The 22090-nt window shown below is 35.6% G+C and overlaps 3 protein-coding genes across 4 annotated transcripts; all 3 read right to left on the reverse strand.

Annotated features, from left to right (window-relative positions):
- Positions 1–1065: 1065 nt before the first annotated feature.
- LOC133308926 (shewanella-like protein phosphatase 1) lies at positions 1066–7724 on the reverse strand. Of its 2 annotated transcripts, XM_061509660.1 has the most exons (10): positions 7414–7724; positions 6682–6782; positions 6135–6248; positions 5598–5810; positions 4383–4518; positions 4033–4208; positions 3235–3323; positions 2978–3047; positions 2522–2638; positions 1066–1509 (listed from the first exon to the last, which is right to left on the reverse strand). In XM_061509660.1, exons 1-9 carry the CDS (start codon positions 7613–7615, stop codon positions 2552–2554), a joined length of 1188 nt encoding a protein of 395 aa, XP_061365644.1. In that variant the 5' UTR covers positions 7616–7724; the 3' UTR covers positions 1066–1509; positions 2522–2551. The 2 variants fall into 2 exon arrangements, with proteins under 2 accessions (XP_061365644.1, XP_061365645.1); XM_061509661.1 differs by lacking the exon at positions 4033–4208 and having other exon boundaries at positions 4383–4523.
- A 1257-nt stretch (positions 7725–8981) lies between these two features.
- On the reverse strand, positions 8982–11481 carry LOC133308928 (UDP-glycosyltransferase 87A1-like). The gene is made up of 2 exons (XM_061509662.1): positions 10974–11481; positions 8982–9988 (listed from the first exon to the last, which is right to left on the reverse strand). The coding sequence occupies exons 1-2, from the start codon at positions 11467–11469 to the stop codon at positions 9111–9113; spliced, it is 1374 nt and encodes a 457-aa protein (XP_061365646.1). The 5' UTR covers positions 11470–11481; the 3' UTR covers positions 8982–9110.
- Positions 11482–16038: 4557 nt separating this feature from the next.
- Positions 16039–22085, reverse strand: LOC133308921 (UDP-glycosyltransferase 87A1-like). Its single transcript, XM_061509656.1, has 2 exons — positions 21602–22085; positions 16039–16928 (listed from the first exon to the last, which is right to left on the reverse strand). Exons 1-2 carry the CDS (start codon positions 22083–22085, stop codon positions 16039–16041), a joined length of 1374 nt encoding a protein of 457 aa, XP_061365640.1.
- Between the last annotated feature and the right edge of the window lie 5 nt (positions 22086–22090).

Raw genomic sequence — 22090 nt, forward strand, 5'->3', positions numbered from 1 at the left:
GAAAAACAGTAAAGTTGTTTTCCTTTTTTATCATAAAGATTAAATCGATTCATCCCGAAAACAAAAAAAGTAAATCGATTTTACTAAACATTGTTTCTATCCGTTTTTGTTTCCGAGAACAGAAATTCTAAAAAAAATTTGATTCTCGGATAGTTATCATAGACACCTTGAACCAACATAACTCCAAAATTTGCATGAGAGTGAGGTAATTTGTATAAGAATGAAAACTAGTTCATTTCCTATTGAAAATATTAACATAAAAAAGTTTTGGATCAAGAGTGATACCACCAAAGTCTCTTTTTGAAACTAATTAATACTGAACTTAAATCTCACCAACTGTTTTATCTCAACTTTACCATATATTTCCCTTGCTCACATTATACCTCCCTTGCACGTAAATTTTGTGCACATGCTTTCACTTACTCTCACGTAATTTTAATGAATGAGACGGAAGAAAGAACAGAAGAAATGGATAATGATAATTTGATTTATGTGAATTGCTTTTAAGGTGCAACTAACTCTTTAAAAGATGGTCTGATTCAATTTGTGTGACCTCTTTTTTCTTTTTCTTTTTCCGGGTAAACTAAAATTAAAACAAAACCTGTAAGACATGCACTAAATCAAATTGAATCAAACTAAACAGGTCCAATTTATCTGTTTAAATCATTTGATTTATTTGGTTTGATTTAGAGTAAATACCTTTTTTGGTCCTCAGGAAATTTTACGATACCTGTTTTAGTCCTTAACAAATAAAAAGGCCTATTATGGTCTCTAAAAAATTCAAAATGGACCCATTTTAGTCCTTTTGAGGACTAATATGGGTCTTTTTTGAATTTGTGAAGGACCACGATTTCAACTAAATGAGTCCATTTTAAATTGCTTAGGGACCACGATGAGCCTTTTTATTTGTTAGGAACTAAAATAGACATCGTGAAATTTGCTGGACTAAAAAGGGTATTTACTCTTAATTTATAAACACTACAACATAGACAAAACATAGTCATCCATATTCTGATGGGCCAAATTGAAATGGGAATAAAATCATTAGTAACATGAGGAAGCCAGATTATGCAGTCCGATATAGTTGATCAGCACAAACAAACGAGCAATATAGGCTAGGACCGGTTAATGTATTGGCAACTTAGTCAGAATTACAATATTTTGATTATTTACGGTCCTCCTTCTTACTTTTTTTCCCCTCTCCTTTGACATCCTATTTTCACCTTGCTTTTAGGCCACAAGCAGATGCTACAATTAACTGCAAACATATCTGGCTTTGAATTTCTCTCACCCCCCCCCCCCCCCCCTCTCTTCTTTCAGTACATAAATAAGCCATGAAACAGTATCACTAGAATGATATGTGATACAAATTCATTTGAATTGCCTAAATTAGTGCACTGTTCCAGTCTTGACAAGTCCTATGTGAAGCCGGCAACTAATAAGTGACTATAATAGATCAATGGATATTGAATAAATTTGCCCATGTTCACTAGGTGGATGTCATACTTCCTGCGAAAAACACAACTGAAATTTATCAGTGGAGTTTTGCTTTTATTTGCTATAAAATCAGTGCCATACAAGGATACTTGATTTTTAAGATATGAAATTGAACCACTACCAAAATCCTCCAGTCACACCAATATGAAGACTACTATTACTTGGGCCACCAAGAACCACAACGTGTCCAAAACAAGTTGGGGATTCTAACACAGTTCAAAGTTGCATTGAAATAGTCAAAGAACAACAAACAAAGGTGCAAAATGAAAATGACCCATTATTTCTGAAGCTAATTTCATTCCCAATCACGATCGACACAAAATTAAAACTACGTACTACAGGCTTGTTTAAACAATAATATTGATTATTTTAATTTTTAAAATTTTTTCATGCAAGTAATTAAAGGGTAGGGTGAGGGAAGCAAGACTCAAAATTTCCCACCAAGATGACATGGAAATATGGAATTACCACAATGCATAACAGGAGCTCATCCATAACTCAGATAGGAGTTTGGCAATTGCTACCAAACACAAGAAGAATAAAGTCTTATCCCACTGGTCATGTTGGCTACACAGGTCAAATGATGTCATTGGGGACTACTGAAAACTAAATTTTCAATAAATCCATTTATAGCAAATCTTTTTTAATTGGACTATCTTCCATTTGATCCATTTGGTAAAATTCCATTTAAAAAAAAAAGGAAATCAATAAATTTCAAAAGAGTGATACAATTTCCACCAATCCACGAGTCACTTCTTTTCATCTCTTTTCTCCTTTTTTCCAGTTGGTTTTTTAGAATATTGCATCTTTTAACAGCGATGCAACAATTTTTATGTCATTATACTTTTAAACAGGTATAAGAGGTCAAAGAATATACACTATAAAAATTTAAGGGGTGGAAAGTTTCAACTTGCAAATGCTGCAACATCAAATTGTATTGTCATTGAATAAAAATTACTTAAAAAAATTCAATTGAATTTGTACTGGAACAATCAATAGACAGGCAACGTGCAATTCAGTTTACCTGTTAAATCTTATCTCATTTTCTTGTCTCTTAAGTATATGCCGTAGCCTGAAGTTCACCGTATCTGTCTCTTTTGCTCCTTATAACTCTTGCTTTATTGTCTATAATTTCTAGAACCTGGAAAATATTAGGTCAACTATAAATCCCGATAACTACTTTAATTTAATCAGGATTTTGAAGAAACAGGTACCGAATACATGATAAAGTGAATCTACTTCGTTAAATAGTTCATATGCTACTAATGGAGCTACTTTCCCAACAAAAAATTCAAGGTTTTTTCTAAGGGATGTGGGCACTGGGCAAAGTCCTGGAGAAAGGTTCAGAAGCACACGGTTACCTCTTATAATATGTAGTAAATAAAAATAAATATTTAACTTTGGTTGAGTCACCCACAGATATGTTTAACTGTGGGTTATAAATAAGGACATTACATATAGGTCCATGCATTTGTTTTACCTCTGGTTTAGAATTAAGAACTCCACTGGACATTCCAACATCTACACGCCATATGCTACAATTGTATTTACTGTAGGAAACAAAGAACTGATTACAATGAATAGAAGTATTTCATCCATAGTGCACTATAAGACCTAGATATAGTATTTTCTATTTTTAAGTTAAAATTCAAGTAGCATAGCAATATACAAATTATCGCTCCATCTAAAGATTGCAACAGTTTGAGGTTATTTTAACTATGCTTAAACATCCCTTACCAATTTACACCTATAGTTTGAGGAGTATGCCCGACCACCATTGCCTTAGCACCAATTGCTTGCAGCGTCTCCTCAAGAATGGAACATACCTGAAGATCATCTTATTCTTTAGTTTCAAACTGTCATCCAAGTTAGCTTTCAGACAGAATCCCATTAATCTACTAAGGATCTCACAAAACCAATTAAAGAATGTTATTAAGTATTCAGATAAAAGAAACATTCGACAGAACAGCAAGAATTCTAATTCCAAATTAAATTTGTTTTGACATTTTAGGGAACATAAATTAAAAAAAAAAAATGTTACGCAAAGATGGAATCAAGAAGCTGGTTTTCAAGGAACAAGCTACTTGCATTTAAGGAGATATCAGATGGACATTATTGCAGGCATAAAATTATGTAAAGATTCATGTTTCTTTAAGCAATACCAGTTAAAGTGCTCATTAGTCAATTACTATTTTTTCCTTCCGGCCGGGTAGCTTCTTTGCTGCATTTTCTCTGTTTTGTTACATTATGTCACTTGTTAGTTGTTTCCTAGATTTTTAGTAGTTATAGTCCCTAGCACACCCAAGTCTATTAACTCCTATTTGGCCTTATAGCATGGATTGAAGAAGACAGTAGACATAGATCCAGTGTAAAGTAAAAAATTAACATATATGTAGAGCATCCATTAGAAAAGAAAAGGCAAAAGAAAGAGGAGAATTGCACAGACCGAAAAATCTTTATCATGTTGCTATTTACCCCACATAATATCTTCCTATCAATTATAGAATAATATTACAATCCCATCAGTATACTTACCTGATTAGCCTGAAAGTCCACCAAATCTGGTGTGTCTCTTGAGTACAAACGGTTCCAAACAACACTATCATAGCCCCTAGTGGCAATGAAAGGAATATCGAGGGTACCGTCATTTTCACTCAGACCTCTCATCCACTCAGACACTTCTTTGTTCATCCTTTCTATACCATATGCAACTACAGAATATGAAGGGGAGAAGAAAATGACCAAGAAAATATTATCAGGCATTTGGAGTTAGAGAAAGTTCAAACAAATTTGAAACAGGCAACCATAGCATTATATAGTAGATTAAACTCAAGGATAAATTCAAGCTCAAGTTAAACAAAGTCAAAATGCTATAAAATATTTACCATGGTGAGGAAGAAGGCCACCATGGCAGAAGACCCAGTCATTGACCTTAAGTGCAACAGCGTGCCTTGCAAGCTCGCATGCCAGTGGCCCACCAGGCCTAAAGAGGATTGATCTGGCAATGACTGCCTTTTGCCTCTGTCCTAATAATTGGAAAACTTCATCAAAAAAACAATAATAAAATATCATTCATATTGAGAATAACATAGCGATTCTTTTTTAAATAACAAAACTTATATTCTACTTATGAAGTGTCAAATTATGTCTATATGATCCCAGATGCAAGGGCATAATCATATAGGACACTAAAAGTTCCCTTTATTAGCTTTTGATTAAGAGGAGAATTTTAATGATTCCAAATAATCTAAATCTCCTAAAGTATGTTCAAATTTCTTGTTTAGTATCATTGTATCTATTTGTAAAACTCTTTTTTTTTTTTGTCAGAATTTGTAAAACTCGTGCAGTATGTAAATTACTAAATTATTTTATTAAATTTAAATTTTATTCCTTCAGCTTATCAAAAAAATATACATGTCATTCATTAAGCATAGAATGATGGCGGGTGCTTCCAATTTATTAAAGGCTACAACTCCCAGAAATAATGTCCTGTCAGGCTCCTGAGTCCCCAGAAGTTTAAAGAGTTACGCAATTACAGTAATATGTTAAATACCCATGGGTCAGCACACACACATGCATAGTGGGGGAAAAAACTGAAGGAGGCCACATAGCAGTAGATTTGGGTGTCCTTCATCATAATATATGTTAGAATTTAATATATTACAATTGAATTTGGGCCAAAAGGAGATAGGAATTAAATTTGATCATATCATATAGCAGATCTCTCAACCATAAATAATTTGTTAGCCAAATAATGTTCTAAATCTTTCATACGTTTCCTCATGAGATCAATGGATTCTTCAGTTATTTAATAAAAGAAGACTTAGAAAAGGTCTTAAGTCTGTAAAATGTACATTTGTTTGTATCCAGCAAGCCACAACTGTAAAGGGGTGAGTACTAATGTTAAGTTTTACAATTCTTTCTCTAGTATGTTGATTTGGCAGTTGGGAAACAAAAAAAAAATTATTGTTTTTTTTTTCTTTTGTAATTCAACAAAAGCAGCTTGAAACAGGAATTTATGCTTAGTGACATAAAATATATAATAACTTAAACAAGAAGAAGTACATGTTAATGAAAAGTGGGACAGGAATTTATAATACCTTCACTACATTCCAAGGACCCCAATAACTTCTTGACATTGTTCGATCTTCTTTCCACCTTTCAGAGACATCAACCCAACCAGTAAAAGTTTCTTCCCAGTCATCTTCAGAATTATTGATGTATTCCAAGAAATCATCACATTCATCAAACCCCCCGGATTCAACATATCTGAAATCCCCTTCAACGTTCATGGTCTCATGGTTTCCATTTACCTAGATGTAGCATATTCAGTTATGGAAATTTACTTCAACAAAAAGATAATATAAAATAATAATAATAATAACAACATCAACATCAACAACAATAATAATAATAATGAAACAGATTCTTCAGATTTTACAAATAATTTCTAATTAAAACTTAGATTTAGATAAAGACAGAAACTCTATAATAATGACAAGGGAAACCATACTACAATGTGTAGGGAATTGTCATCTCCTTGCTGATGTTGTCTTTAACATTCAGTTATTAGAGATAGTAACTTGAGTGCTTTATAAGTCTGTATAACAGTGACTGAACTGTCACAAGTGACAAACCTGAAACACAGCTCCACCTTGTGCTTTAGCCTGTTTATCCAATGATCGCAGCAAGGACAAGATGGCAATTTCATCTTCACCTCGATCTAGTATATCTCCAAGTTGAATCAACACCTAGTACACAGGAAAAATAAATTGTCATATATTAAAATTATTGGAAATTCAAGTGTGAGTGATAAAGTCCCGCATTAAAAAAGAATGGGTTAAGCAAGGAATATATAAGTGAAATGACGCATATATCCAACGCCGTAAAGTTTTGGGTTGAAATGTGATATTGAGCCTACTTATTACAGTGGATTGCCACTTAGGCTTTCCCTTACTTCCCAACAAAAATCCCTCCGCTTAACTGATAATCTAATCATTTAATTTTTTACTTTTGCAGCAAGTGTAGATAGTTGATGGAAATAAAGTTTCCCTGATTTCATTTGTACAAGTATAAGCATTCCATAAACTTAGTCTTTTCAACAGCTATACCGATAATATACAATAGAGACTACTAATTCCAATTAAAAATAAAAGCACTCCATTTTGAAAAGAATAAGCATACAGTTTCTCCACCAGTCCATAAATTTTGACCATCGGAGCTCAATACACCAGCCATTTCAAGTGCAGATCTCGCTTGCTTAAGATCTCCATGTAGATCCCCAACTATTCAAGAAAATTAGCTACAATAAGACACATAAAAGACAGAAGACATGAAGTAAAAATAAAACTAGGTCAGAAAATGATTAGCAAGAACATCATCACAGATAGTGAATTAAATCACAGGACTCCATCCTGTCCATGGAAACTCTTCATCATTTTAACTATTAAGAATTTATATTCAAGTTCTACAATCTAAGGATACAAAAATAAAGAATGAAAATAATAACTAGCGTGGGCAACAGAAGTCAATAAAAACAGTCAGTAGTAATTAGTAAAGAATTGCATTTGTGAATGTATATAGGTTCCATCACGAAATACTTGAGGCTGAAAGAGATGTGTTTCAGATTTGCATAATAAAGATTCCGAAAACAAAGCTGATACAGAGATTTACACATCAATTTGTAAGAGGTCAACAAACACTTCAGTTCAACTTTAACCCGGAGAATTATTAAGCAGCATTCATAAGTTTTTTTTTTAAAAAAAAGGCCATTCAACCAGTAGTATATATGATTCACATTTTGATAATGTAAAATAATAATATTCTTAAGCTTTGCTAAGCACATACAAAATGAAAATTTGAAAACAAAGAAATAGATGACGCATCAGACACAAACTCGAAATAAGAAAGACAAACCAGCGAGAATTCTGCGACCAGGGGCAGAAACAAAAGTTGGGGGGTCTCCACTGACAACAATTGGTTTGAAGGCACTTGCTGTGCTATGATCATTGTTGTTATCAAGAAGCAAAGAAGAAGAAGAAGAAAGAGAAGTTTCAGTGAGCTTGCGAGGGTGAGAGGATGGTGGAACTGGTAATGAGTTTAGACAAAGTGATGCCATAGGTTGGGAATACCATCGGCTATGTTCACATTAATCTGTAAAAGGGAACAGTTTTATGACACACAACTCAAAGCTCCTCAGCCAAGCATTTGGTATATCCGTGTTTGTTTCCTTCCTTAGCTGATATGTTTCTACTTTCCATTTTATCGTAGCTTGGTTCATTGTGTACACTTTTCTAAATTTTATTTACATAATAAAAACAGATAAAAAAAATAATTGAATATCAAAACAAAAGAATATCCTCTTATGCGTTAATGCATAAGCGAGGATATCGTGTGATGTGATTGTGAGCTTATTATAGTATTCAGCATATTATTATTTATTATTATATTAATTTATTAATAATTAATATTAAGAGAGTTGGCTCGGCCCGGCCCAACTCTCGATTAAATGGGCTGTGGGTTTGGATTAAACGGACTACTAAAATCCTCGCATTACACACCCTGACATTGGTTGGTTATAAGGACATTTTAAAGCTAAGAAAGATCCAAACCCTCTGATAAGTTTGATCGATTCATTGCACGACTTTTCAAAGGAAAATATAATTGGACATATATGTTTATTTCATAAACTCTTCCCAGCCTCTGTCATCATTACTCATTTCCAGAACATTTGTATATGTACGGCCACAAGATCTATTTATTTGGCCCATGAAACAACAGTGAGCCGGGGTTAGCTTAATGTCAATGGCTTGGCACCCTGTGTTATGATAAATATTGTTGAAGTTGGATCAGATAGTGAATCGGTGAAGTTTTAAGTTCAGGTGTAATCAGTTTAAATGGTTAGATTGGATGGTTAAACCGGATGACATTATGATTTTATTAAATATAAAATTTTATATATATAGAAAAAATAGTAATATTAGTTCAGTTTATTTATTTACTTACACTGTCATATTATCTTATATATAAACTGCTTATTTAATATAAAAATCTTGTCCCTTAAAACAAAATTTAAATTTTTGATTGAATTTTTTTCTCTCACCTTTTTCTCTTGTTCTCATTCTCTTTCTTTTATGATCTAATGGAAATTTATCGTCAGTTTCAAATGGAAATGAATAAATTCATGTATGATTTACTATGACTATGTAATACGAGGTAATGTCAATTATATATAGACAAATTAATGGTTATTTTTTTTATATCAATCTCTGTCTCATAATTTTCTCTCTCTCAATTTTTATCACAGTTGATTTGTCTTACATGTGAGAGAATACATTCCTCTTTGAAATAGTTGCTCGTTAAGTCTTTACTAATCCACTATACAAGATTCGTAAAGGTTCCCCTTCTTTATTAATGCTATTGAATCTTCCAACATCCAACAAGATTACATTATTTTTTATTTTTTATTTTATCACGTTGTGGAGACAAGGCATACAAAACAAGGTGAATATGAATTCTAGGTTTTCTCGAACAAGATATTTTGTTAACGGATCTAGCACTGTGGAAGATACTAAAAGATGTTGGAGGATTAAAATGAGACAATAAATCTTACTCTATGGCTTGGCATCCTGTAATATATGCCTGAGAAAGGCATTCAAATCAGTTTCTGACGACCCACCATTTGCAATTCCAAGTTGACATTTCTTCTGAAGCTCTCTGGCGTTTTTCCTCATATCTCTTACTTCATCACTATCCAAATCCATAAATCTTTGGACAAGGCTAGCAATTTCATCTTTGCTCATCAAGGTGTCCTGTTTAACCCCTGGCTTAACCCTCCATCCAACCTTCCAATCTTCTACTATTAACTTACTATTCATGGGTTGGTCCATCATTATTGGAAATGTAAGAAAAGGAACACCACAACAAACACCTTCTCTAGTGGAATTCCACCCACAATGAGACCAAAACCCCCCTATAGCAGGATGTTGCAACACCCTCATTTGGTCACACCATGGCAAAACTAGTCCCATATCGCCACACATCTCTTTCAACCTTGAAGTCTCCCCGCGCGCAATCCACAAGAACCGAACACCACTGTCACGCAAACCACCTGCGATCTCATCAATTTGTGCACTCGAGACCGAAAGAAAACTACCTTGTGAGATGTATAGCACAGAACCAGAAGGTTGGTTATCTAGCCAATGTAAATAGCTAAGGTCAACATTGTTCTCGCCATGACCAAAATTAGGTAGGAGAGGGCCAGTAGTGTAAATGGGTATAGAGAATTCTGCTTTCAAAGCATCAATGGCTCGAGGCTCTAGCTCATACATGGAAGGGAATAACAGATATTGCGCTTTCTGAACCCATGGTGTAGTTTTTAAGGCCAATGACAGCAATTTACGGCTACGCCAGCTTCCATCGTTAAGTGGAAAATCTGCAAGACGAATTGACGAGTTCCCCGGAATAAAATCCACCCGTTTGTCACCGTCTTCTGTTGCAACCATTTTAACAACACACAAAAGGCTTTAAATATCAGAGTTCGGTGAAGCTCTAGTTACTGTATAAACTATTTTCATTTGTTGGGTTTTTATTGGAATTTAGTGTAAAGTTGTGTTAATTCAATTAGAATTCATAAATTAAAGGGACAAAAAAGGAAGAGAAGAGAGGGGCCGGGGGAATTAAACGTAATGAAGAAGGTGAGATTGGGGCTAGAAATGCTTTGTTTTTAGGAATGACTTGTTTAAGCTCGTATTTCTATTTATAGGATAATATATAGGGGGAAATAAACCATGTTGTCATGCTATAAAGAGTTAGAGACAGTAAATGGGTTCATCGTGTTTAAAATAAAATAAAAATATAACACAAATATTGATGATATATAAAAAAATTTATATTTGTCATGGAATATAACAAATGCAAAATCTCTAATATATAAAAGAAGAAATCAAATTGGCTTTCTTCGTAATCACAATTATTTTTTACTACTTTTTCAACTAGCTGTACTTCAACTTTTTTTTTTTTTTTTTTTGGTATAGAAGCGGTACTTCAACTGTATTCATTCACAAAAGTACTTTTTTGCATTCTTAACAAAAATCACAGGTGTGATTTAATCTTTAAAAAAAAAATTTAATTTACGGTCTCTCAAAAATTTAAAATAAATTTAATTAATAGAAATTATAATTCTTCTAAAATTTAAAGAAAATTTATATTAGATCGTTAAAAAAATTAATATGATTTAAAAAAAAAATTAGGCCCCATAACTTTTGTAAGATAATTTACTCTCGGTTTTTTTTTTTTTTGGCTGTCTTAAAATATTCAAATTAAATAGTTTAAAATTAAAGTATTTTTCTATGCTAATTATATTTTAAAGTATTTTTCTATGCTAATTATATTTTATTTACTTTAAAATATTCAAATTAAATGAAGCGAAATTTACATCAGTCAACAGTTTTGTGCTGAATAGAAAAGTAACTAACCTGACAAGTTTACAGGGTAGTGACCATTGTGCTCCAGTAGATGGTAGTGTTTGAGAACGGCGAAAAACGACGCTGACATTGGCCAAAACGACGCCACCGGAATGCGTCTCCGATTTGCAACGCCAACCACCCAGAGGAGGTAAGTGTCGTAAATGATGATTGTTGGCGGCGGGTCAAGGCGATGGAGTAGCTGGTCAAAAGGGGCTTCCATCTTGGTCATAACGGCTTCAAGGAAGGTGACGAAGTCGTTGGCTCGACCGTGCTCGGAGGGAATAACGTTGGGGATTGTGGCGAACCGGATGTTGTGGGGCTTGGGTTCGGAGCCGATGAAGCCGAGCCATTCTTCGGTGACGACGAAGGTTACGAGGATGCCGGAGTTTTTGGACACGAGCAATTTGCTGAAGTTCATCATGGGGTTCACGTGGCCTCTACCTGGGTAGGGAACAGCTACCACGTGGGCGGTGATGGTTGATGGAACTGGAATTGGACCCTCCATGGAGATAAGGTGTGCTTAGGAAAGTGACACAGTGAAATGGTTTTATAATTTTGTTTTAAGCATAGGGACATGAAGTGAAAGACCTAGGAGAATCTAAAGTTTATTTTGTATTGGAATACTTAATTCCAGTTCTAGTGGAGCCGCGCGTGGAGGTTTGTCTATATTGACGTAAGCAATGACAACATAGGGTCCAATCATCGGATTCAAGGTTGGTTTTCCACACTTAAAAACATAAATTATAATAGATTTATGAATATTATGTTACATGATGAAGCTTACATCATATTATACTTACAATGTAAGTAAATCCTATAAGTTTTTATAAAAAAATAATAATAAAAAAATAGTGGAACCCACTTGCATTGTGAGTGTAACATGATGTAAGCTTCATCTTGTAACATAATATTCATAAATCTCATATCATAAAGGGCGTAAGGTTTCTCAGCATTCAAATATTAACCGTGGATAGTTTTAAAAAAAATAAATAATAATAATAACCATGGAGAATCTAACCATAAAAAATAAAAATAACCAGATTGTAGCGGAAGATTCATACCCACGTCACACATCTCTTTGACCCACAGAGAGTCTTTTGGCCACTTAATAGTTAATAGTTAATAGTTAACGAAAAAACTATTCTTATCTCACATGACATAAGTTTTTCTTCCTACACACTTTTCGATAACTATGTCACTTTTTTTTTTCAGGTGGTGGAGCCCACTAATTTGTCTCTATGACATGAGATAACAATCTCCTTTAACATGAGATTAATAAAACTCATAATTAATACACTTCTTAGGTATCGGTGGCAACAATTTATTCAGTTTACATGGATGTGAATTCTCGCATATTAAAATTATGTGAGGAATAATAATCATATAAAAAAAATTAATAATAATATATATAATTATAAAATTATAACCTTTGATTTATTTTTATATAATGGTGATATTTATACATGATCATGTAATATTCTTTTTTGGAGAAGATCCATTTCCATTTTACATTCACTCTAGGTAGTGCTACATTATCTCTGTAGGTTAGAACTTGTACACAGGAGTTCTATTAATTATCAAACGCTATTTATACTTTATCAACTATTAAAATTTATAAAAAATCATTTAATAATATTATTCTATTCACTGCTTTTGTATTTAATGGCACGTGGAACTTATTTCTAGTTTTATGTTTTAATCTAAAAGTGTGTATTACAAGAGTAACAATGAATTACCCATCAGAGTCACAGAAAATTGAGTTAGGCTAAGGTTTCCGAATATTCTTTTTAAATTTAAATTTAGGATAAAAGAACCCACTTTTGTTTGCTATTTTTTTTAGGGAAAAAATGTGTCATTTTAAATGACATATCTTATATCATTTTATTCTCATAAAGAAATATGATATCCACATTTCTATTTATTTTTAACTTTATTTTTTTAGCTGATCTCATCTCTTTGTGATAATGAATTGATACATAATTTTTCCATTTTTTTTAACAACTTAATTTCCATTGTAGTATGTCTTTTTTTTGGAAAAAATGCGTATCATTTTAAAAGACATAAGGTTGTGTCATTTTAAGTGAGAGAAAGAGTTAAATCATGAAAGAGAGTGGAGGGAAAATATTTTAAAAATATGTATTCCATTTATTTGTGAGAGTGAAAAGATATAAAGTGTGTCATTTAAAATGACACATTTCCCCCCCTTTTTTTTTTATTAAAACCATTTTAGTGAATTTAACTAGGTTCCGAGTTCGCAGACAGGTCAAAAGTTATAATGACAAACTATGTAGCACCGATACTGACACGGGACACGATACGATACGACACTTCGACACGTTAATTCTAAAAAATGTTAGATTTCGACACATTAGGACACGTTTTGATATTGAATATTATTTTTAATTTATGTTGCGTATATTATCTTTAATATTCAATAATTTAACAAAAAAATAAAGCTAAACTTATAATACCCAATAATTTTGCAAAGAAACATAAGATACCACAAATATTTATATTAAATTCAATAAAATAGTAATAGTAATCCAACGAATCAAATAGTTAGAACTAAAAACACAACGCAGCACAACCTTTGAATCTTTTTTTGAATTTCTACAACGCGCATTGAAGTGTCGGGGAGTGTCAGAGTGTCGAAAAGTGTCGGACACGACATGTCAGAATTTTTAAAGTGTCGGTGCTTCATAGATGACAGATTTTCCTTCAGTCCAATCTATTTCTATCATAAGCGACTATTGTCGTATAAAAAAGTATTATGTTAATATCTCATTTAATAAATCTAATTATGTAAACAATTATGTGAAAGATAAATTTTATTGAAAATATAATAATATATTATTAAATATAGATATAAATATAAATATAAAAAATTTACGCTAACAATACATGAAAATTAGATTAAGAATTTTATAACATTAGTATCATGGAACAGCTAGTAGTTGTATTTAGAAGAAGTATTTTTGTTTGATTTTTAAGTGAAAATTGTTGCAAAAATTTTCGTACAGGATGAGAAGCTCAGCAATCGGCCTTTTGACCATGGTGATGTGAATTTAAAAATGTATGACCGTAATAAATTGTGGGTCAAAAGTTTTGCCAATATAATGCACAACAACGCGGTTGGAAAATGGACGCTTAAGGACATGATAGGATCCATGCCGCGTCCTGTACAGTCTTTTGGCACGGTCATCAGTGTTCCTAAGACGTGATATCTTCCCTGCCACGTCCAGTACAACTTTTGGCACGGTAATCGATGCTCCTAAGACGTGATACCTTACTTGCCGCGTCCTGTAAACAAACAATGCCCCTTCTATTTCTTTCTATCTGTTTCAACTTTCAATTCATTTTTTTTTTTTGCATTTAATAATGAAATTTTGGTAAGAGAACTACTTAAGTGAACTACGACATTTTTGTTTGCTCATATCATGTATTTATTTTAATTAAAAAATGTTCTGTGGCACTGTGAAAATAGAGAAAGAAAATCCCTTACTCAATAGATACACAAATATTTCAATTGGGGGGTTACGGGGTCACTTCACTGATCCGATTTTAAACATTAAAAAATATTTAGATACACAAATAGAGAAAGGAGGTCCCTTACTGAATAGAGAATAGCGGAAGAGAGACGACGACACGAAAAATTAACGGTGGGGAGAGAGAACCAGCATGGTGGAGGAGATCACTGGAACAAGGAGATTGGGTCTAGAAGATCGGAAGAAAGTAAGAAGAACGATTCAAATTTCAGATCTAGTTCTAAATCTAGGCAACAACGAGTTTTTTTTTTTTTTTTTTTACACATCAAACGACATCATTATGTGTATATTTTTTAATGTTTAAAATCGGGTCAGTGAAGTGACCCCGTAACCCCCCAATTGAACCCGTGGCCCCTGACCACTTCAATGGCCGGGCCAAATTTAAAACTTTAATGATGGATTCGTCCCAAACAAGATTATCTTTTGCAGACGATACATATAATTTATAAAATGAAATAAAATAAAGTACTCTTTTCCTAGCTAGACAGAGCCAATGAACAATTGTACAACTCATAGGTCATCTCTTTGTTGACACATTACTCTTCGATATTTATTTTAAGCATTTCATAACTTTGCACAGTGCCACAGAACTTCTTTTAATTAAAATAAATACATGATATGAGCAAACAAAAATGTCGTAGTTCACTTAGCAAAATTTCATTATTAAATGCAAAAAAATGAATTGAAAGTTGAAACAGATAGAAAGAAAGAGAAGGGACATTGTTTGTTTACAGGACGCGGCAGGTAAGGTATCACGTCTTAGGAGCATCGATTGTCGTGCCAAAAGTTGTACTGGACGTGACATGGAAGATATCATGTCTTAGGAACACTGATGACCGCGCCAAAAAATTGTACAGGACGCAACATGGATCCTATCATGTCCTTAGATCCGTTTCCCAACTGCGTTATTATGCATTATATTGACAAAATTTTTGACCTAAAAATTATTCCGGCTATACATTTTAAAAGTAACGTCATCAAGGTCAAAAGGCCTCAGCAATCCCTTCTGAAAAGTTGTGCCGGAGTCCAAATTCAAGTAACTCATATCAAGTGGTGCTGTGAAAATTTTGTACTTATTTTTCCATTCGAAAATTTTAATTAAGCCTTACCTATTTAATATTAATAAAAATAAAGATGGATATAAAATTTATATATATCTAAAAAAACAGAGAGGCTATAATGTCAGGAAATACATATTATAATGAATTAACTTAAATGTCCATAAATTTGAGGTATTATATAAAATAAAATACTAAGAAATCGAGAAGCCACAAAAATATTTTTTCATAACCTCAAATTTGTAACCGTATATATCCGCTTATATATTGTACACACATATATATATATATATATATATATATTTTTATTGTTAAAGTAACTTCTTGTGATTAAACAGTGGTTATTCATCATTGAAGTTATACTTTGGAAAGAAGAAAAAAACTATAATTATTAAAGTGATAAAGTTACTCGAATGGAATCCACGACACCAAAGTTATCACCATAAAAACCATGCAATAGCATGTGAACCATTAATTCATTATATCGCTAATAAAGGCATTGAAATCAGTTGCAGCAGACCCACCATGTGCCATTGCATGATGACATAACTGCTGGAGCTTTTTGGTTCTCTCCCTCATTTCCCTTGAAAGGTCACCATTCAAATCCATAAATTTCTGCAATAGGCTTGCAATTTGATCTTTACTTACCAAAGTATTTCTATTAACGTCTTCCTTCACCCTCCAGCCAACCTTCCAATCCTCTACAATCATCTTACTGTCTAGTGGTTGGTCCATAATTATTGGGAATGTCAGAAATGGAACCCCGGCAAGAACACCTTCTTTTGTGGAATTCCATCCACAATGAGACCAAAAACCTCCAATAGCTGGATGAGACAACACTCTCAACTGCTCACACCATTCCAAAACTAATCCCATGTTCCCACAGATTTCTTTCAACCTTGAAGCCTCACTACGGGCGACCCATAAGAATCGAACCTTGCTTTCGCGCAAAGCAGCTGCAATCTCATAAATTTGAGAACTTGAAACCGAGAAAAAGCTTCCTTGCGAGATGTAAAGAACAGAAGCAATGGGTTGTGCATCTAGCCACTCAAAGTAGTTATGGCTAGTCCCATTGGTGCTCAACAAAATGGGATTATTTCCTTCAAGGCTAAAATAAGGTATGGCAGGGCCAATAATGTAAACGGGCAAAGACAACTCTGCTTTTAGGACATCAATGGCTCGAGGCTCGAGCTCATATATGGAAGTGAATAAAAGATACTGTGCTTTGTGAACCCATGTGATACCTTTCATGCTATATTGCAATAGTCGGGTGCAGCGGTAACTACCGTCGTTTAGTGGGAAATCGGCCAGGCGCATTGGGGAAATTCCAGGAATATAATTCACACGTTTATCACCGTTTTCTGCCTTGCATCAATTAAGTAATACATAAATAATTTCAATATCAGTTTCCAAAAAAATAATTTCAATATCTACAAATATCATAATCAAAATCTCATACAATTTAAATAATTTTCTGAACCTAATGAAGAGATGATATATAAAAATTGAAGCATAAAAAATCAAGACCATGCGTGTGGCCAATTTAGTGGCCACTGAATCAAATACAATTTGTACATGAAACAACTTATGTATTTTCACTCTGTGAGATTCATATCTTAATTTTTATTTCTGTCCATTTTTCTCTCTTCCATGATCTATCTCTTTCTCCTCGCTTAAAATGAAACAATTTTACATCTTTTCGGTGCTGTTTGGCAGAGGAAAAAAATTTTAGTATCTGAGAATTATGATTTTTAAAAATATGGTGAGAAAGAGAATTAAGAATGCTACAAAAAAAAGCTGCTTGGAATACCAAAATATTATTGAGATTATTTGATTAAGTTTATTGAATATGTGTTTGTTTGATTGAGAAATATTAATGAAAATGTGAAGTTAATTTACAAAAATAACCCCACGTTCACTCTTTATTCAAACATGATTTTGTTGGCGGAGCTTCGGCAGAACAGACCAATAGAGGAAATGGGTCTCGGTTGATGGCTTCAGCGTTGTGGTTCGATTTGTTATGCAAGGAATCAAGGGAGAGAAAGGGAGCACTGCCGATTTTTCCTGTTATTACTGACCAACAACTAGAGGGCAGAGATGATGGTTAATCAAGTAGTGTTGGCGGTGGAGAAAATAGAGAAAAGGGGTTGTGAGTTGACGACAAAAGGGAGACGTGGGAGATGGGGTTTCGCCGTTTCGATGGTTGAAAAGGAAAGCAAGATTAGGAATGGTGGGTACTGGGTTCTGTTGGAAAAACTCGGTTTGGCTCAGGGGCCTTTGTGCGGAAGTCAATCCACAAGATCCTGATCTCGGAACTCAGCAATACCTCGGCCTGAACTTCACCAGGTCAGGCAGCGCAGCGGAAAAATCAAAACAAAAACAGGAGAGAGAAGAAGAACACAACCAGATTTAACGTGCAGAGACTTCATCTCGTCTTGCATTGCCTTTTTCCATTCTTCTTTCTCTGACCTCGTCACAGCCTCATCATAACTCCGAGGCTCACCGTCTTCAGCTACAACGGTGTATTCGTCAGATGGGTATCTTGTAGAGGATCTTCTTTCTCGAGTTGGATATCTCGGCTGTTCTTCAGCTTGAGAACCCGGTTCATCAATTTCATCCTGGATCTCATCATCAACTCGGACCTCAGTGTCTTGGTCATCTTCAGCTTGTTGCTGATCATCATTTTCTTCATTTTCTTGATTTTCTCCTCCTGCTTCAGCTCGGACAGGAGGGATGGGTTCTTCACGTCTGACAGTAACCCGGACTTTGGGCTTCGAGATGTCACGAATGTTCTCATGCTCATGAAAGATCACATCTCGGCTTCTCACGACCTTCTTATTGATTGGATCCCAAAGTCGGAACCCGAACTCACATCTCGGCGAACCAAGATAAATGCATTATTTGGTCTTTGCATCAAGTTTAGCCCTTTCATCTTTAGGGATATGCACGAAAGCTCGGCATCAAAACACCTTCAATTGATTGTAGGCCGCTTTCCGACCTGTCCAGACTTCTTCTGAAATTTCTCCTTCAAGTGGCCGTGATGGTGAGAGGTTGATCAAGTCAACAGCTGTTTTGACGGCTTCTCCCCAGAATGATTTCGGCAATCCAACATTGGATAACATGCTTCGGACCTTCTCTTCAATAGTTCTGTTCATCCGCTCAGCCAGTCCATTCAGCTGAGGTGTCTTGGGGGGGCGTCTTCTCAAGTCGAATTCCGGCCGTTCTGCAGTATGCATCAAATGGGCCGCAATACTCACCACCATTATCAGATCGGACCATCTTCAATTTCTTGCCAGTCTCCCTTTCAACCATAGCATGTAATTCTTTAAATGATTGGAGTACCTGGTCTTTAGACTTCAACAAATATACCCACACTTTGCGGGAATGGTCATCAATAAATGAAACAAAGTACTGAGCTCCTCCAAGGGATCTTTCCGACATGGAGCAGACATCAGTATGGACGAGGTCAAGAATATACCTGCGTCGTCTAGGTTTATCCGGTCACACAAAGGAAACCCGGTGCTGCTTTCCAGCTAGGCAATGCGTGCAACTCTCCAACGCTTGGCCTTTCAACCCGGTCAGTAATCCTTTCTTGTTCAGGATCTGGAGCCCTTTCTCGCTCATGTGGCCGAGCCGCTTGTGCCATAGCTCCAAGCTAGGTTCATCTCGGACAGAGTTGGCTTCTCCACCATTGATCTTTCCTTGCATCACGTACAATGAGCCTTCCTTCTTACCTCGGGCCACGACCAAGTTTCCCTTGGCCAGCTTCCATCTCACACTACCGAAGTAGTTCACTAACCCGACATCATCAAGTTTGCCTACCGAGATTAGGTTCAAACGCATGTCAGGAACATGCCTCACATCTTTCAACACAAGTCGGCATCCGACATCCGTGGTCAGAGTTACATTACCGACACCAACAATCTTGCTGGTCACTTGATTTCCCAGCTTCACGACTCCAAAATCACCACCTCGATAAGAGGAGAAAAAACCTTTGTGAGGAGTAACGTGGAAGGAGGCACCGGAGTCAACAATCCAGGTGCAGTCATCATATGCAACATTCAAATAATTATCCTCACCTAGGATGAATATATCGGCATCAGGGTTTGCAGCCACCGCAGTGGTGCTCTTGTCTTCCCTCTTCTTGGGAACAATCTGATATGGCTTCACAGAGCCGTTCTTCTCATCATTTTGCAGGGTCCAGCAGTCTGGCTTCTTGTGGCCTGTCTTTCCACAGTAAAAGCACTTCAACTCATATTTCGGCTTTGACCGACCTCTGGACTTGTCTCTTCTGTCACGACCTCTACCGCGGCTCTTACTTCTACCACGGGAGTCAGATTTCGCTTTGTTCTCAGCAACGTTGGCCTTAGACGTGCTCGAAGTACCTCGTTCTCTTCTCCTGGATTCTTCGCCCAGGAGGCTGTCTGTCACGACATCCATCTTCAATTTTCCATCTGGAGTCGAGTTATTCAGGGTCACCACCAGAGTATCCCATCTTTCTGGCAGCGAGCTCAACAGCAGCAATGCCTGCAATTCTTCATCAATTTTCATATCAGCCTTTGACAGCTGATTCACAATACCTTTGTAGGTGTTCATGTGTTCAATCATGCTCATGCCGTCCTTGTATTCAAGCTTAACAAGTTGGCGAACCAGGTGTGCTTTGTTCCTGGGAGTCTTCTTCTGAATCATGGACTCCAACTTCTTCCACAACTCATACGCGTTCGTGAATTCGGACACGTGCTCAAAGAGGCTTTTATCAATATATTTCCTGATCGTGGCAACCGCCTTCCGACTCAGGATCTCCCACTCCTTATCTGTTTTTCCTGCCGGTCTCTCATCAAGGATAATGGGCTCATGTAGATCTTTGCAGTAGAGATGATCTTCCATCATCGGTCTCCAATAAGTGAAGTTGTCTGCAGTCAACTTGAACATATCTCCATCATGAGTTATGCCACTGGTCTCCATCTCGTCTCCCTCAGAACCCGTCGAACTCGGGCTCTGATTCCACTGTTGGGAAAACTCGGTTCCCTCAGATCGGCTCAGGGGCCTTTGTGCGGAAGTCAATCAACAAGATCTTGATCTCGGATCTCGGCAATACCTCGGCCTGAACTTCACCAGGTCAGGCAGCGCAGCGGAAAAATCAAAACCAAAACAGGAGAGAGAGAAGAAGAACACAACCAGATTTAACGTGGGAAAAACCTTCTTCAATGAAGAAGTAAAAACCCACGGGACCTAGTCCAGATCAGAAATCCACTATGAAGATAATGGTTACAAATAATCAAATACACTAATGTGGTGGTTAACTTAACCTCTCCAACAATGGTGATAATCAAACTACCCTAGAGATGTTTCACTCAAACTCTCTATAGAGATCTCTCATATGCAAAGCATAAAGCTTTACTCAAACAATCAAATAATTTTTCTTTCAAATTTGTTCTCTCAAATCTGACCTAGCCTCCACCCACAATTAATTAGTATATATAGAGGAGGTGGAAATTAGGGTTAGAATTTTTAGGAAACACCTCAAATGGGCTTGGGTTTAGCATTGAAGGAGGAAGCCCAATAGGTTCGACAAAGGATGGATGATGAGAGAGAGCTATTCGATTATAGAAGGGTAATATTGTCCCAGAAATTGAGCGTAATTTTCCCGAACCGGTATTCCAAGAATACCACTTATTTTTGTGGTATTCTTGGAAGGGAATTTTGAACACAATTTGTACATAAATACAAATCCTAGGGAATTTAATATTCAGGAAAATTTTGAGAAAACATCTATCAAACATGGATAAATACAAATATCACTATCACTTACTTCCTTGCGATTTTCAAAAAATCCCTTCTACCAACAGCCCCTTAAGATCACATGCACTTTCCCCATAATTTTAGCACTTTTTATTTAGATCTTGCTCAATTTTTTATTGTTTTTCCCCTTTAAAGAAGAACCAAAAAGAAACATGCAATTCTATTAAAAAAAAAAAAAACATGCAAATATATTAATTTACTGTTTTATTATTTGTATTCTCATGTTGGTTACCTGACAAGTTCACGGGGTAATGACCATTTTGTTCCAATAGGTGACGGTGAAGGAGCACGGAGAAAATTGACGCAGACATTGTCCAAAACGACGCCACCGGAATATTCCTTCGGTTTCCGACAACGACGACCCAGTACAAGAAAGTATCATATAAAATGATTGTAGGCGGCATCTGAAGATGGTCGAGTAGCTGTTCAAAGGGCGCTTCCATCTTGGTCATGACAGCTTCCATGAATCCGGGGTGGTCGTGTCCGCGAATCAGCTCCGACGGGACAACGTTGGGGATTGAGCTGAGCCAAATGTTGTCGGGTTTCGGATCGGATCCGATGAAGCCAAGCCATTCTTCGGTGACGACAAAGGTTACGAGGATACTACTGTTTTTGGAGACCATTAGCTTGCAAAGGTTCATCATTGGGTTTATGTGGCCACGAGCTGGGTAGGGCATGGCCACCACATGGCAAGCGAAAGTCAGTGGAGCTTCCATGTGAA

Source organism: Gastrolobium bilobum, unplaced genomic scaffold (genome assembly GCF_033153095.1).
Source record: "Gastrolobium bilobum isolate Gb01-03AN ecotype WA unplaced genomic scaffold, APGP_CSIRO_Gbil_v1 utg81916, whole genome shotgun sequence".
Classification (NCBI taxonomy): Eukaryota; Viridiplantae; Streptophyta; class Magnoliopsida; order Fabales; family Fabaceae; genus Gastrolobium; species Gastrolobium bilobum.